The 16,471-nt window shown below is 43.1% G+C and overlaps 1 protein-coding gene across 1 annotated transcript in view; it reads right to left on the reverse strand.

Annotated features, from left to right (window-relative positions):
- Window positions 1-16,471, reverse strand: part of nfatc3a (nuclear factor of activated T cells 3a) — a 55,291-nt gene that overhangs the window by 16,823 nt on the left and 21,997 nt on the right. The window contains exons 4-6 of the mRNA XM_047581651.1: window positions 3,645-3,844; window positions 2,948-3,120; window positions 2,374-2,514 (exon numbers count right to left, since the gene is read on the reverse strand). Coding sequence (XP_047437607.1) covers window positions 2,374-2,514; window positions 2,948-3,120; window positions 3,645-3,844 — 514 coding nt within the window. The remainder of the gene's footprint in view (window positions 1-2,373; window positions 2,515-2,947; window positions 3,121-3,644; window positions 3,845-16,471) is intronic.

A 16,471-nucleotide genomic window follows, 5' to 3' on the forward strand; every position in this document is an offset into this window, starting at 1 on the left:
CTGCAACATGCCTGCAGAGAGGTCGACCCTATATGTGGATCCCGACAACACACACACTCAACTGTAAGCCCTGTTACATTTGAGCTGTTCAACTTTTTACCAGAAGCACGTCTACTGTAACGTTAAGTGCGCAATTTCACCAGAACATGAGCCTTAGTTGTAGTAATCCACCGGCACATTAAGCAGTCACAACCCTAAAGAGTTTCCCTCCATTGTGAAGGAAGAGCTTAACCAGTTGATGACAGGATATTTTTTTCCAGCAAGCCATTGACCTTGAACGTCTTTGCAGCTGACAGCAGTGCATTATTGCAGCTTGTTGACATTCAACAGGCAGGAGCAAGGGCCCCACATGCTCTGTCAGACAACAAGCACCGACAGGAACCTCGTGCCGTGCTAAGACAATGACTTGGACCATCGAGACACCCCCACGCACCTCAATCAGAGAGGAAGGGAACGTACACCCACTGAGCCAGAAGATCGCACGAAAATAAAGAAAGATGATTACTGTTTATGTTGCAACCGTGGTTTTTTTACTTAAAGCCACGGTGGTGTAGGTTTAACAACAACACGGCCGTGGAGTACCCAGGCTGTATTAGTCACTATTCAGGGGAGTCAGCGTTACAGCCTTTAAAGCCCAATGCTTTGTATAAACATTCGTGCTTGTAAAACTGAACGACTTCTACCAATTATGGACTTATTTAAACTTCACTGTTTGATGAAGTCTAGTAACTCTGAACTACTAATCTTTTACGTTAAGGTTTAATGTAACAACATAAACTGAGTGCGTACGTGTATGTCTGTGTGTGTGTGTGTGTGTGTGTGTGTGTGTGTGTGTGTGTGTGTGTGTGTGTGTGTCAGTGTGTGTGTGTGTGTGTGTGTGTGTGTACCTCCTTCTCACAGAAAAATCATTCTTGGACTAGTTTATGTATAAATACTGTGCCACTAAATCTCCAGGCTCATACCGTTACCCTTTATTTGTCTTTCTTGTCTTCTTTTTTTTATCCTCTCTCACAGACTGACTAGACTTCAAAAAAGAAAGTTAATTAATTAACAGATAAACTTTCACTTTGCTGTTTTTCCTCAAAATGTATTCGAGGGCACTGGTTTAAGACGCCACAAACACAACGAATAGCCCAGCGTCTACAATAGCCCAGTGTCTCCAGCCCTTTGTGAATCTGTTCTTGTTTTTCAATTATGAGATATGGTGGAAAAATATCTGTCATTACTTCTCTTCTCTTTCATTTCATTCCTATACTTACAATCAGTGCCTTCTTGCACTAAAGCGGGGGGGGATTAGTCATGATGAGGGGGATCATTTACACAAACCTAATCAACATCTCGTTTTCCTCGTATTGTTTCTGTCTCCTTGCGCAGCCCGCTGCCTTCGCGCGCCAAGCTTTCCTCCCGACCCAACGCGAGCCCCCTCCAAGGTTTCCACTTGCTACTTCTCCATGCCATGCTCGAGCTGGTACACCTCAAAGAGCGAAACGCATTCCTCTGAGCAGATTTTTTCCCCCTCAAAAATGGAAGAGAATGGCTCCTGCTCACAAAAGCAACACCCTCAACTTTTTTGCCATGTGTGAACTTGATTCTGTTGCTCTACGTGACAAAGGTACCTCGGGCAGGCAGAGACTGGCTCAACAAATGTCATCTATTTAAAATTTCCATTCGGAGCAACAGCTACGTCTTTTTATTAGACTGTTGTGGACAAAGGAGAGAAGAGGATATGTAAGAAATAGTCTGCAACTTGACTAACCTGACTAAGTGACCTCTTTATATATTTGTTAAACAGGTCTAAATTGCAGACACCAATTTTAAGATTCTACATTCACTTTCAACTGCAAACTCCCAAACAGCAACAGGTTTACTGATTGTAAAACCCATCGCTTCTTGTAAATGCAGCAAGGGCGCATCACATTTTATTATCAAATTATGTCATTACTAAACATCTAACATAACCTGTTCAGTGTTTCATAATATGCCTTGGGGGAACAAAAGGCATGTTGAGGCAAAGATAATGATAGATGCGATCTGCACACTGATGCAAACACATCGACAATGTTCGAACATGAAGTTAGGAGCAGCTTCATGTATTTCTTGTGACAAGAGATGTTAATATTCTAGAAATAACATGAATAACATGGTAGAAATAGAGATAACACACAATAATAAAAGCTTGTAAACTTGTCCCGGTCTGCGACTGTGACATGAAAAAAAAAAAAGTATGCAAACAATAAAGTTAAGGTTTTACTTATGGTTGCTTTACATAAAATTTGTCTGGTAATGCTGACATATATTACACACACAATGGGCACACAGTGTTGGGGCAGAGCTGGCTCAAGGAAAAGCTGCTTGTGTGGACACAACACTTACCAGGGCCTTTCTCCAGGAAGATGACCTTGGACTCGGGGAAGAAGTTGGAGCCACTGATGACCATCTCTTCTCCCCCACTGACCAGACAGCTGGTCAGGCTGGATTTCTCAACTTGGGGCAGTTCTTGAGCCGAACGCTGGGCTGAGACATGCAGAAAGGGTTGAAGAGAGTGAGGAGGATCATTTGTTGAGCTTTGTTGAAGCCGTTGCTCACATCCATCAAATGAACAACGTGACACGCACTCAGGAACAACAAAGAAATGTAGCAACACTCAGAAAGCTTCCGTAACAAAAGATCTAAGATTTAAATTGGATACGATACACACATGCGTTATGGGTGTGTGTGTAGCTTCTTGGGTAACTGCTACACTCAAAGGGCACAGACAGGAATGATTACATTTTTAACATTTATCAGACGTTGTTATCTAAAGTGACTTTGAATGAGAGCAAACAGTAGATTAAATCAACATCCTAAATCCCCAGGCTTCAGCCTTGCTAATGGAGAAGTGGGTGTGGAATTTTCTGAATGAATTTGTTTGCATGTGGGAACCTCAGGTTGGGAAGTAGACACTCACAGCACTCCACAGGAATGGAGGCGGCCTGCAGCGACAGCACCTTCCCGTTGGGTTGAGGGATGTGCACTCTGAACACCACGCGGACCCGCGTGTTCTTCCTTCCTATGTCCGTCTCCCCCTTACGCAGCTCGATGTCTGAGTTCCGCAGCTTAAGAATCCCGGCACAGTCAATACTGCAAGGCAAAGGGGAAAACGGTTGGCCCTACACAGCACCACCAGGACGACGAGAACCTTAAACATATTTGGGCAGTAACGACCCAGGAGTGATAAAACCAACCACGAGCCCAGAGGGAACCGGCCAAGGGAGGCAGAGCTACAAGTGTTGACTCGCAAATTAAAAATGCCAGTGAATATGATTTATTGCAACTGTAAATGAGAAAATCCCTACCAAATCCCAATCCTGCGAATTCCAAAATAAATGAAACCAGAGCTTGTATAAATGTATTCATTCTGGTGTTACAGGATCATAAATGCGTTTATAAAGTTTGTTTTTCTGCTCCATGGGAAACCCTCACATTTTCCTCCTGCGCCAAACTCTCCTGTTGGTTTAAATTAAGAAAATCTATAAAATCCCCACTGGAAGATATTACTACCATGTATAATAACAGCAGAGGTTATTTTTCATTGGATGGGACTTCCTTCACGGTGGTAACCTCATAACTGATTAATGTAAACCCGAAGTGCTTCTGACATCTACCTGGCTGACATGTTGTTTTCGGGAAGGAGTGGAATTTCGAGGACTTTGGTGCTGGAGACCAGAATTTCTTGGCTGGCCGTGGCCACAGTTTTCCCCGTGATCCGGTGCACCTGGTAGAAAGCGTGTGGCCTCAGGTACCGGTCATCTGCCGTTCCGATGAACATCTGTAGATTGACAGGCTTCTCGCTGTAGCCAACGAGCTGAAAAGTGACAGTGAGAGATAGAGAAACAAAATGAAAACAGATGTGAGACCTTGGGTTCCAGAGGAGAGGTGTGAACAGAGGAACGCTGCTTTTATTTGAGCTGCGTTCAGACGGCCGCCTTTTTTGGAGGGATTCTACATGACGGATGACAGGTCGAGGGTGTCGTGTTATTTTTGGCCGGGGCCACTGGAGATTCATCTGGTGCTTTGGCCTCCTACTGGTCTGACACTGATGTTGTCAACTAATAGTAGCTAATTTCCCCCTTGGCCTCTTCTCGTTAAGGAATACCTGGTCTCCTCCATTATCTACACCAGCTACCGTGGAAAAATGAAAGAATGAAGAAACCACGATTATGATGATTTACACATCACAGAAGACTATTGAGTAGTTAGAAAATTCAAGAGACAAATGTGTTTCAAGTGTTACATCTGTTGAACCAATCGCGTCTAATAACTTTGACATGAAATGAAACAACAGACATAATTTACATGTTTGTCAGCTCATTCTGTGAGGTCTCATACATATAAAGGGGCTTTTAATGGTTATGCAGTGGTTAACAAAAGCCAACAACACAGTCGTCAGCCTTTTCAAACCGAGTGTTCACTGGGCACCGAGCAGCAGCTGTCGTCTCCGTTAGCGGCCGACGACTCACATCCCAGTTTTTAAGAAGTGTTGCACAGCGAGTGAAGACAAGAGGAAGACGGAAAGGAGAGGAGGCTTTTTTCTCCCTCTGAGGGAAAAGGACAAACACGCAAGCCACACAATCCCACCAGTGTTATAATGTTGTACTTGGCAGACTGTGTGACGACAGGATGGCACCCCCACCCCGCGTGCACACTCCCCCCGTAGTGCCCTCATAAACCCACACCTCCAGCTCAAGCGGAGGGCAGCCCGTTGAGGCTAACAGAAAAGAACAAGGCCATTCATTGCTGTTTCACCCCAGGAACTGCCAAGCCTCAGCTCCACCACAGCTGGCTACTGACCCTTTCCTCCCTGCAGGTTTGCGTCACATACCGCTGTGTCAATGTTTGGTACAAAATGTTTGGTGCGCGGACGGACAGAAAGTGGGTGTAGCTTGGGATTTGTCACGAGCTGTTCCAAAACCGGCTCAATAAAACGACTGAAATTGCTTACAATGAGGCCTTGGAAACGTATGTACTTGACAAAAACAGCAAGCAACCGAAGAAATGCGTGCACGGATTCAACTGTCACCAAAGCCAAATTAAACTCTGCTGGTTTGCAGAAGCATTATTAAAACACGTCTTATTTCCAGCTCCACCAAAAGGTGAGCCCTAAGTAGAGACATATTTAGTGGTAGCATGTGCTAATTTTTGCTTCTCCCTCTCATTTGCTTTTGCTCGTTAATTTGGGGACAGTCCCCTGTGGGGGGAAAGGAGGCAAGGTATGGGGGTACCTAGGTTGAGCCAAGCTGTGGAAAAACCGAAATATGCTGTGTTTACAATGAGCTCTGTGAGAGGACGAGCCTCCAGAGGCCGATGCTAAGCCGACAGTGCGGTGGAGCTTAAATCCTCAAAATGATTCACTGTTCTGTGTTGAATAAAAACATTGAGTCTAAAAAAAAAAGGGGGTTTGCTACTGAACACAATAATGATCCATTGGTTCCTTTAAGAAAGCTGAACTGAAAATGATGCAAGAGGAAATATGTATATTCCTAGCTAGTAAACAACTACTTAAAACCAGGTACAACAGAAGAAGAAGCAGTGGAGTGGCGGAGCAGTGTGCCTTGTTTAAATCCTATAATGAGCATTTTTTAGCCACTTCAAATGTCAGAGATCTAACAATGGAGTAGCTTAAGCCATACACAGGTTTAATGTGAGAGAAGCAAGTCCAAGCTAAACTAGCAGAGCCTCACACCGGTTCAAAGAGGTCACTGTAGCACTTTGTTCATGTATTTACCTTAGCTAGACAACCAGCGTATAAAGCCTGTTAAGTTGTGACATTTGACTGTCAAAATCTGCAACAAGGGAACATTTCCATGCTGGTGCTGCAATGTCATAACATATGCATATTGAACTGAACACAGTGAGACATCTAATTTTTATTGTACAAAATAGTTACATAACTTTGTGTCATGGCATAGTCACAAAGAATTGTGAAAGAAAGGGTATACTGACTGGTACCAATAATAATAATAATAAAAATAACTAGAAGAAGTTTAAAATAGAAATGTCCAACCCCATGGTTAAGCTAGTGCTTTTATAATATTTATTTCTCTTTTGTAATATGTTTTAATAAAAAACTCCCTGCCCCAAGGTATGTTGCCACTCCTCCACCGCCACATCCTCCAAGTGTGTTTTATAACTTCTGCATGATAGATTAATTACTGAATGACTAAACACATCAGTAGGTCACATTGTTTCAAGGTGTGTGTGTGTTTGTGTTGGTTCTTCATGCCCAGGACAAGACAGTTTCTTCCTTAAACTAAAGTACACGTACACCTACAGAGACACGACGCATCAACGTCTAAATTTCAACTGACAGGCATCGACTTTAACGAGACGATTCCTCACTTTGTTTCTCAGCATAACCGATGTCAATCTGGAGTCAACACACCGGACGTCCAAACTACTAGATGTGGCACGTGAAATGTATTCGGAAGGAAGTCGGACCAAGTAACAGCATGAGTCCCCTATAATAACCAGTAATGGGTTCATCTTTAGAAACCACATCAGATCTTAAGAGCCACATTAAAGTATAAATCCTGCTAGTAACGAGCTATCAGGTAATTACCACGGCCTGATTGGACTCCTGGCTTTAAATGACACGAGTTTTCTGGATCTTAAGAAACGTGGAGTCACAGGAATCAACAGCCTTGTGGTCTGTGTTGCTTGTTTTATGGTCATGTCTGAACACTGTGGCAGTGAGCACAGACAGCTCTTGCACATATGTCTGTATGCAGCCTTGCATGGAGTCCACATTGTATGCGTGTGTGTGTGTGTGTGTGTGTGTGCGTGTGTCCATAAATCAGGGCATGTTTATTCACAGCACCATGTGTGTTCCAGACGGGATAAAAAGAGTTAACGGCGTCTGGAGGAATGTATCTGTGAGGGAGGACAGACAGGCATAGAAAAAAAAAAAAAGGAAAAATTGAAAAAGGCAGTTTTTAGAACACCGGGAAAAGCACAAAAAAAAAAAAGGTTTTATAGAAGAGTGGTGTTTTATTATACCAGCGCCAATACAATACTGGAGTTGTCTTAAATTGCTGAGGATTAACACATTTAACACTGTGTTAAGTCAAGTAAGATTTATGTTTAGGGGCTGTCAGTTCTGTCTAACACACAAATTATCACCTTAAAGCAAAAAGTGACTGCATTTCTTTTCCTTCCTCTAATTTCCACCCTTTATCTTTGCAGCTTTCTGCGTCCTCTGATATGACAGGGATTTGATGTGGGGCTGAACAGTGACGTTTTCTCCTGGAGGCCAATGAAAGCGATGCTTCCTCTCTTTTATTGTCTCTGTGGCCGTCTTTAAATAAAAACACTCCTGTTAACAGTTTTGGCAACCCTTCTCTGTCATGTCACTGTCATCTCTTCCTTATTGCTCTTCTCTAATTATTGAGCATTTTACGATGCGTAAAACTCTGCCCTCTGAATGTTACGCAGTTTAAGAGTGGTGAAATATGATATTGCACACTGACGTCCGCAAGGAGGTCAAGCAGAATTGGCATCTCTTTGTGGAAAAAAAGAATGATGAACCAATCAGGTGAGGCCGCCGTCACGACACTCCTCACCTGTGATTAGCCAGGTCAAGGGAAGCGCGACACCTTTTGGCTTCACGCCAGTCAAAACATAGGATCATGATCAAAAAGCCCCTGAATGAAATAACGTAAGATTAGCAAGTTTGTGTTGACACTTTGTTAGCGAGTGCAGTGACAGAGGGTGGAGATTTGGAGGATTTAGCAAAAAAACAATCTAACAAAAATACCTCTACAGCCTAAACTAGAAGTTAGTACAGAGAAGAAGAAAGGTTTTATATCTTTTAATGTGGAGAGTTAGATGCGCACTGAGCGGTTTGCTGGTAGCGCTAAACTGTGCATTTGAGTGTGCGGTTGAGTAAATGAATAAGATATTTAAGTCAAGTCAACAGGACAATGCATGTGTGCGTGTGTGCGAGTGAGTGAGGGAGGGAGGGAAAGAAAGCAAGGGTGTGTGTCGGTGTTCAAAGTGTCGGTTAGATAACAAGCGTGTGTAAGTCCTGGTGAAATGAAACTGGGCGCGCTAATGGGTCATTCCACTACATGAAATAGCGACACACGAGCAGCAACGCACTCTGTTCTGTCCCCCGCCTCCTAAAAAGCATAGATGAGAGTTTTTGTCTCACTCGGCTTCCTCAGAAAAAATCCCCACGACACGCCACCGGAGCTGAAGTGTTGACAAACACACACTGGGCAGGCCCGGAGGTCTCTCCAAATCAAATAATCAACCAGGAAAACCTCATTAGAGGGCCAGAAAGAAAAGGCTCACTTCAGCCGTCCCAACGCTAACGGCCAAAGACAAACACACCACGCGGCCAGGCTAAATAAGTATCTCTGTCACGGTAACAACTGTTACTAAAACACTGCTGTTTTCTGTGCGGTGTTTTCTCTCTCTTCTGATATTCTCTCTTGATTTATGCTCAGCACGTGGCTCTAGTACCGGGAGTATCTCATAGTGGGAGTTGCGCGAAATAAAGTCACCGCAAATGGGGAGGTTTGTTTTTCCACTATACCTCAGTCTGATATCAACAGATTGTCACTGGCACTAGACTTTCCAAGGCACTTGAGTTCCCCACCCAAACACTATGTTTAACACCATTTAAGAAATAATTATAACCGACAACACTAATATCGTGACCTTCTCAAATTGTAGTCTAACCACACTTCGGTAAAGCAATACCTGTAAACAGCAGGACATGTAAATAAGCCCACACGGGTGGGTTGTACCATTTTCCTGGCACAGGAGGCTTCTCGACAGTGAATGCACATGGTGCGCACCCTTGACACATTTCTGAGTCACCTCTCCTTCACCCCCTAAATCTATGGTTGAGTGTGAAATACCACAGGAGGGTGGTCTCTGCACTTTAACTCCTCACCTTTTTGCCTATCCTGAGTGCGCTGAGGCCAGCTGGTCGGTCAGCAAGTAACTCATCCCCGATAGAGATCAGTTCTTATATTAAACCCGGGTGACATTAAAACTGGTCACATGACCCCAGGCGTATGTCCGCTGAAGCATGTAACTAACTTCTGACTTCTAGCTTCTGACTGTGGATCGAGTTTAAGATAAACCTTCCTCTCAAAATAAAACCACTGGATACGGTTACATACTCAGCTCCCACTAAATAAAGTCCCCATTTATTTTTGGCCTTCATCTGTTCCACTGATCCAGTAATAAGGCGAGCAAGCTGAGGAGAAAAATATATTCCATCCCCACATACGTGCGTGAACAGGCACGCCCAACATTTAAAAATTAGCTTAAAAAAAACAAACAAAAAAACTGTTTTGCTATTAAGAACTGCTCTTCTACTGAAAGGAAAGACATCCTCTCCTCTCCGCAGTAAAACACAAACATGCGTTTGATAAGTGTATTTCCTTTCCTCATTTTATTGACTTCATTTTTGTTCTCTTCTGCCTCCTTCCTTCCATGACTTCCTTCCATCTCTTCCTACTTCTTTCCTTTCTGTCACTCTCTCCTCTATGTCCTCGCCTCTCACCTACCTCAGCTTCAGCCCTCTGCCGTAACTTGACACTTTCTCACAGTGAGCGCCTGACTCTGCTAAGTTGTTTCCCTGTGTTGCTCCACTGTTGCCATGGTGAGACTCTTTGTGTGTATGCAGGAGTGTGTGTGTGTGTGTGTGTGTGTGTGCATGAACCAGCAGCTCCGTAGACTCTCGCTGATGTAAACTCCAGCATCGAAGCAGCTCTTGTTGGAGAGTGTGCGCGTGAGTCAGAACGTGTGGATTTAAGCACACCGACTCTGGTGTAAACTGTGGTCCTTGAAAAGGTTTGTGATGTGTTAGTGAGACAGAAAGAGAGCCAGTGTGTGTGTGTGTGTGTGTGTGTGTGTGTGTGTGTGTGTGTAACAGTCTGGCTAGCATGTGTGCGCAACAGATGTAAGAACTGGAGAAACGGTGGTCAAGGTCACGAGATGGCCCATTTTATCTGGCAGTGGTTTCCCTGGTGTGGCAGCTTGGCACCACAGCATGGGATCTATGGACATGGACACACACACACACACACACACACACACACACACACACACACACAGCACAGCACAGCACAGCTCACACAGGCTTGCTGTTTGCCCAGCACACTAGGGAGGGCAGCAAGAGCCAGGGGGCCGGTTGACTGTTTGTTTAAACAAGGTCAATACATGCGCACACTCATGCGCGCACGCAGACACACACACACACACACACACACACACACACACACACACACAGGAGCATTTACTGTATACTGCGTGAGGCTGTATATGGCCTTGCTAGACTGGTCCAAACTCAATTCCTCTTATTCTCCATTCTGTCCTCCCCCACATTCACATTACACACAGACACAGACACACACACACACACACACACACACACACACACACACACACACACACACACACCTCTGTCTCCTTCTCCCCCTCTCAGCAACTGTTTTCTCGCTGCGCGCTAAGCCTGATTACAACAAATGAGAGCCAAGCTTCCAACATGTTTACATCAAATACAGCCCCGGGGCAAGGCAACACTAGCTCCAGCCAGTTCACACAGTGCAAATCGCGCGGCTATGTATTGCTGTCTGCGTGTCTTCCCATTGTGCCAGCCAGTTTACGGAGAGAGAGAGAGTCAGAGTCCGCGAGGGAAAGGCAGACCTGTTAAGGTATTGCAGAGGCTTCAGGGTGGCAGACAGGAAAAGGGTAAATAAGAGGAAAGAAAGCAGATGAGATGGACGGAAGAAGAGAAAGGATTAAAGACACTGAAAATGTGAGAGTGAATGACAGAGACAGACAGACAGACAGATGGACAGTAATGGGGTCATGGCCGTGAATTCAAGGACTAGGATCAAAATCATTTAATGCATCCAAGCTGGTGGAAATCTAAGGCTGTCTTGGACGCTTCTGTCGTATTCGCTTTCAAACCCTTGTCACAAGACACCAGAGCTTCATTTAGATTTATTTACAGTAGCAACAGGTTTAAAGATGGACGTAGTATTTTGTCCCTGTTAATTTCCCATATATGTGTTAAATATAGATATATAAATATAGGGTGTGTGTGTGTGTTTTTATTGTATCTGACAGCCTTTTTCTGTTGTGTCTGCTTGCCTCTCTCTGTAACCCAGTCACTAATACCGGTGGGGCTCCTTATATTTGTGTGGGTGCAGCAGCACTCAAATAAGCTGGTTAAATACGCACAAGGATACCTCAGCCTTCAGCCAGCCAGAGAGGCTTTGGACTTATATGTCTCCTAGCAACAGGTGTACCGATTAAGGTCTGCAGCTAGCCCCAGAGGAATGGCCAAAAGAGCCAGTCAGAGACACAGCCATCCTGCATTGTACAATTATATTAAAAAGGTCAGATGACCTGCAGTTTCACCATATTTAGAACAATCTTTGATGTGTATTTTGTTTAATACCACACTGCTTGTTGTTTCGATGTCTATAGAATTTACACTGCATAAATATTGAGGTTGCTGAGTTTGAATATTAGAGCACAGACAGAGGGATTTTGTTACAGGTTGCCTCCCGTGTTGGGCCTTACATATTAAAAAAAAATGAATGGCGATTGTCCTCGTAGATAAAAGCCCCACAGACGCAGATGAATGACCACAAAGCTACACTGTGACTAATTAACAATATCATTAGCACTTATCGTCAACCTTTGAGCAAGAACTACAGAACACAGTGCCATGAATCACATATGCCCAAACGATTAAACAGAGACACTGTCATGTTTTGTAGTCATTATTTGTGCGGCTACCGCAGCGTCTGATGTACCACTGTCAGCCATTAACGGCACCCCTGTCTCTCATTAGATCACCGGTCAGCTGGTGCATTCTCTCAAACCTTAGTATTAACAGACTGAATTAGAGTCAAACTCAGAACACATTGTGGTGTTATGTTTCATTACCAACACAAGAGAGTAATGTTTGTGTGCTGCCAAAGTTACAGTGAGGCAGAATACATAAACATGTCATGGCTTAATATGATGCACAACACATTGCATTAAATGTCACCAAAATGAAAGCGTGATAGCAGAAAGCACTCCTTTCTGGCTCCTACCATCTTGTCAGAGTAATAATCTAAATTTAAATATTTCTGATTTGAGGTTGCGATTCATTTGACACCTATTTTCTGTGGCGAAACTTCTTAACAGCTGCTACATCCTGTGTTTCCAGACCAAAAGAACATATTAATCTCAGACCTAAAACTGCTCCTCCTCATTCAGCCCTATTCAGGGTGTTTTTCATCCAAGCAAGCAGTGACTAAACAGAAACTAGGAGACACTGAAATACTTCCCTGTTCCAGAAAGGGCCTGTTCTCATATGTCTGTATCAAAATCTACAAATCAGCAATCTTGTCATAGGCATTTGAGGAAAATGGAAAATCTTTCATAACTAACAGCCTTTCCTTTTTTTTTTTTTATTATGTATTATGTATGTATTTTAAAATTATCGTTTCATGTAACATCGTATGGGATATCATGAAATGCTACAACAAAAACAGAATCAAGACAAAAGACATAGTAGAGACAACTGTTCCAATAAGTCTTTTCCAAAAATAGAAAGATGGCCAAACACAAAATGTTTCACAAAGGGTATTTGTAACGCAACGTATTTGACAGCCTGAAAATCCTCTACAGCAGCTGTGGCTACGTTAGCAACATGCTAACTGTGTGGCATGATCATCTAGAATGAATAAACTACAGACCAACACGGTTCAGGAGAGGCCAGCTAGTTCCTCTCTCTCTCTCTTCCACTCATCCAAGCTTCCTAGCCTCTATGGTAGTAGTGGCTCTTTCAGTTTCCTAGAAGAGTTAGTTCCTTTCATGCAGGCGCACACAGGTAATCAAGCAACAAAGTCACTGCTGGTCACACACAGGAAAAGTAGGCCCTGCTGTCTACAATACATGTACAGAGGATATAAAAGGACGGAGACTTTGTCGACTTTGTAAACAAAACACAACAGCACCAAAGGTTTGACAACTTTATATTGGTACAGATTATTTTATTTTTCATCGTTGTGCTTTCCCTTGTCCCATGTTTCCCATGTTTCGACCAGTTCTATGGCTAAAACAGTTTCATAGTCCAGTGGTGAAGTCAAATCAAAGGAGCTAGATAAGCAGATCCCCTGGACTGTTGGCAGTCCATGAAATAATCTTTTCCAAAGTGAGTGAACTATTCAAAGGCAGAGAGAATGCTGCAGCGTTAGTGACATTCTGCTTCCAATGGCGTAACAGAACAAAGCAGACATTTTTAGATTCAGAAACTGCGGCACCTCCACAGTTCTGACGTTCTGATTTTTCTGCTGACATAGCGGCTCAGTTGTGCACTGATTTGGGAAACATTGTGGTCGCAAAAGGAAGGCATCACCATGTCCAGATGGCAGCTATGGCGTCACCTGGTGACATCACACCACCAGAGTCAAGACTCGAGGGGAGTAAGACGTCCCGCAGAGAACAGAGTATGTTCTATACCGTCCATAGACAAAGCTTTGAATGTGCAGGAGGAAATAGAACTGAAAAGAAAAAATGCTCACAGCAGTGCCCATAAATGACCAGTTGTTTTGTAGACACCTTGTTTTGTATACAGACGTTTCCATAACAAAAGGGATTATTCATTTTTCTGTTTGCTTTCTACACTGCGGTGTTTGAAATATAGTCTAAAATGTCTGAAGTACATATTTAAATCATGTGGCAGAGAGGCTGCAATCTCAGATGCTGGGACCTGTAACAGTCTGCCTCCAGGGAACAGCTTGCTTCACACCAGCAGGGCACCCGGGAAATATGATATATACGCAAGCTTGTTAACGGGCTCTAGTGGTCTGACGCCCTTCAGGCCAATATATGGTACACTGAGACAAAACAATGGCAGAACAACTTTGAGGTTCTCTCTAGGAAGGACGAATGTTGGCCTGCCTGCGCTTTTTGCGTTAATTTTAAAATAAATCTCATATCCAGCATCTCATTGTGTGTTCTTCTGATGACCTCAAACAATAATACAGAGCACTGTGAGCGTGGTGTCGGTTTTTGAAGTTAATGTGTTTCTGCAAAAACAATAATGACATCACAGGGTAAAGAAATGACCTTTCAATACGGTACTTTGTGCACAATGCATCAAAAAGAGGCTAGGACGACTACCAACAGAGAAGTGGGTGTTTAGTAAACACAGGCCGACTGTTAGACCTGCTGGACAACTGGTGATACTATCTATACACACACACACAGCACAAGACTGCGGTTAGTTTAATGTTGATTGTCAATCATTTTAGCATCTAGACTGAAGTGGGTAGAATATTAGCTTCCTCCAAGCATTGCTATTACTAAGTGAGATGAGTCCTCCATGGTTCAGCACGGAAGATGTGGTGTAATTGTCTGGATTTACATTGGCTTGAATACAGAAACAGTTTCAAATCACATATATATTAGAAAATCAAACACATAATTAGGAAAAAAAAGACTTGCACTTGCTCACCTCATTCTCGTGCACATAACCCATTCACCCACACATTTCTCTCTGTGCAAAGAGCTCTGCAAACCACTGCTGGTGACAAGCAAGATATTTGTGCGCTTCTTTCACTCTCTTTGCTCACTCCGTCTGTGACAACGTGTAGCTGTTTGTACAAATTGTAAAAGTTTGTTTCAGGAGAAATGCTTTTACTTTTCACACCGATCACTGGTAGAGGCAGCGTAGTGCTAATGAAAGCGAAACCCAGAATCTGAGGCAAATATATCGATGGTGATATATGTGTGGACACTTCCTCACAATAAACAACCCTTAAATTTGGCCTTGTGTACTGGATAGTGCTGACTGATCATCTCATTTTCTTCATCGTGAAGTAGAAAATAATCACATCACATTATTTAGATGATGTTTGCACAGAATGTGGCAACGCAGCACCTTCCTGCGGGGTTGTGTGTAGGAGTGGGTGTGTTTGTTCGTGCTTTAGAGCATAACTACCATGAAACAATCAGATAATTACATTTCATTCCACCATGAGTCCCTCTCATCTTTGTTTTAAACGGGGGAAACACGGACTCGCTCGGTTCTGATTGAGCATCTTCTCGCATGATTTCCTCCATTCTTCCTGTTTTGCTGCATTCCACGTGAAAAATCTTTTTATTTATCTATGGTAAGTGTGCAAACATTGTCCTATTAGATGGAGCCCTGGATACATGGGCCCTGAATTCACATAATTTTCCAGTACCAATTAGCTCTATTAGGCTAATAAACCTGACATCTATGACATCATCTTATCATCCACTATTTAGTTGTTGATGGACAATTTCAGATTCTACGAGCCTTCGCTCAAAAAGGGCTGATAACATAATTACATAAAAGAAATTACATAAAAATAAAAAATGAATCTGCTGCCTTCTAACACTAAACACACCTGCAGTGATTGTGGCGGCAACACATGTACGGGTACAACAGACCAAATCCCAGCTGATTTGGAATCAACTCTGTCTCACCAAACATATATCCTCTCAAGTCAGTAACTTCTGCAGGAGAAAGGCTACCACCAAACAATTCCCTCTGGGAATGAGAAATGAGGACAAGCGTGGCAAACGCTCAGTTGAAAATATTTGACAACTAAATTATGCATCGTCACATATGGTAGGATTGAATCTTGGTGTAACTGAGGTTGAAACGGTTAATCATTGGCCTGAAATGAGCCTGCATGACTGAATGCATGAGGACATAGGCTGTTTCTAAAGCAACAAATGGCAGTAGCCTGGACATCCATGTTGTTTCAGGAAATTTTGTGTCCACAACTGTTCAAGTGTTGTATTTTACCATAATTGTTAGATCTTGCATTAGACACGAGTTCTGTTCAGGACTGCAGTGCCAGGCAACTCGGACATACCACAGGTTACCATCACTCAGTAAAAAACAGAAGTAATAATCAGAGCTACACAAAAATTCAGTCGTACTGGGAAAACTATATATATATATATATATATCTCGATAGATATTATAATTTAGGGGGGGCTGTGGTTAGAGATGCAGGTTGGGACTGGAATAAAAAAAAAACATGTACACTATAGAGCTACAGAGCTTGTAAAAATAAATAAAACTAACACTGCAGTCAAGTTTGCATGATATACTGAGGTGAGTGCAATGACTGCACAGGAGACCAACCTTTCAGTCTGAGTTCAGTCATTGTTAGATTCTACAACAATAGTTATGGCCCAGCATCAGGCCCTTTAATCACCCACACAAAGAAAGCCTGTCACCGGGCCTTGCATAATTAATCAGTCTCAAATCTTCTGCTATTGCTCTCTCTCTCTCTTTCTCTAAAGTAGCCGTAGCCTTATGAACACTCAACTAGTCTCTCACAGGTGCTATCAAATTACAGAGCAGCTGACTGAGCTACAGTGACAGCTCTCTTGCCTGCCTACCTGCCTGTCTGCCTCAACAGGTTGA

This window comes from Mugil cephalus, chromosome 3, assembly GCF_022458985.1.
Source record: "Mugil cephalus isolate CIBA_MC_2020 chromosome 3, CIBA_Mcephalus_1.1, whole genome shotgun sequence".
In the NCBI taxonomy this organism is placed as follows: domain Eukaryota; kingdom Metazoa; phylum Chordata; class Actinopteri; order Mugiliformes; family Mugilidae; genus Mugil; species Mugil cephalus.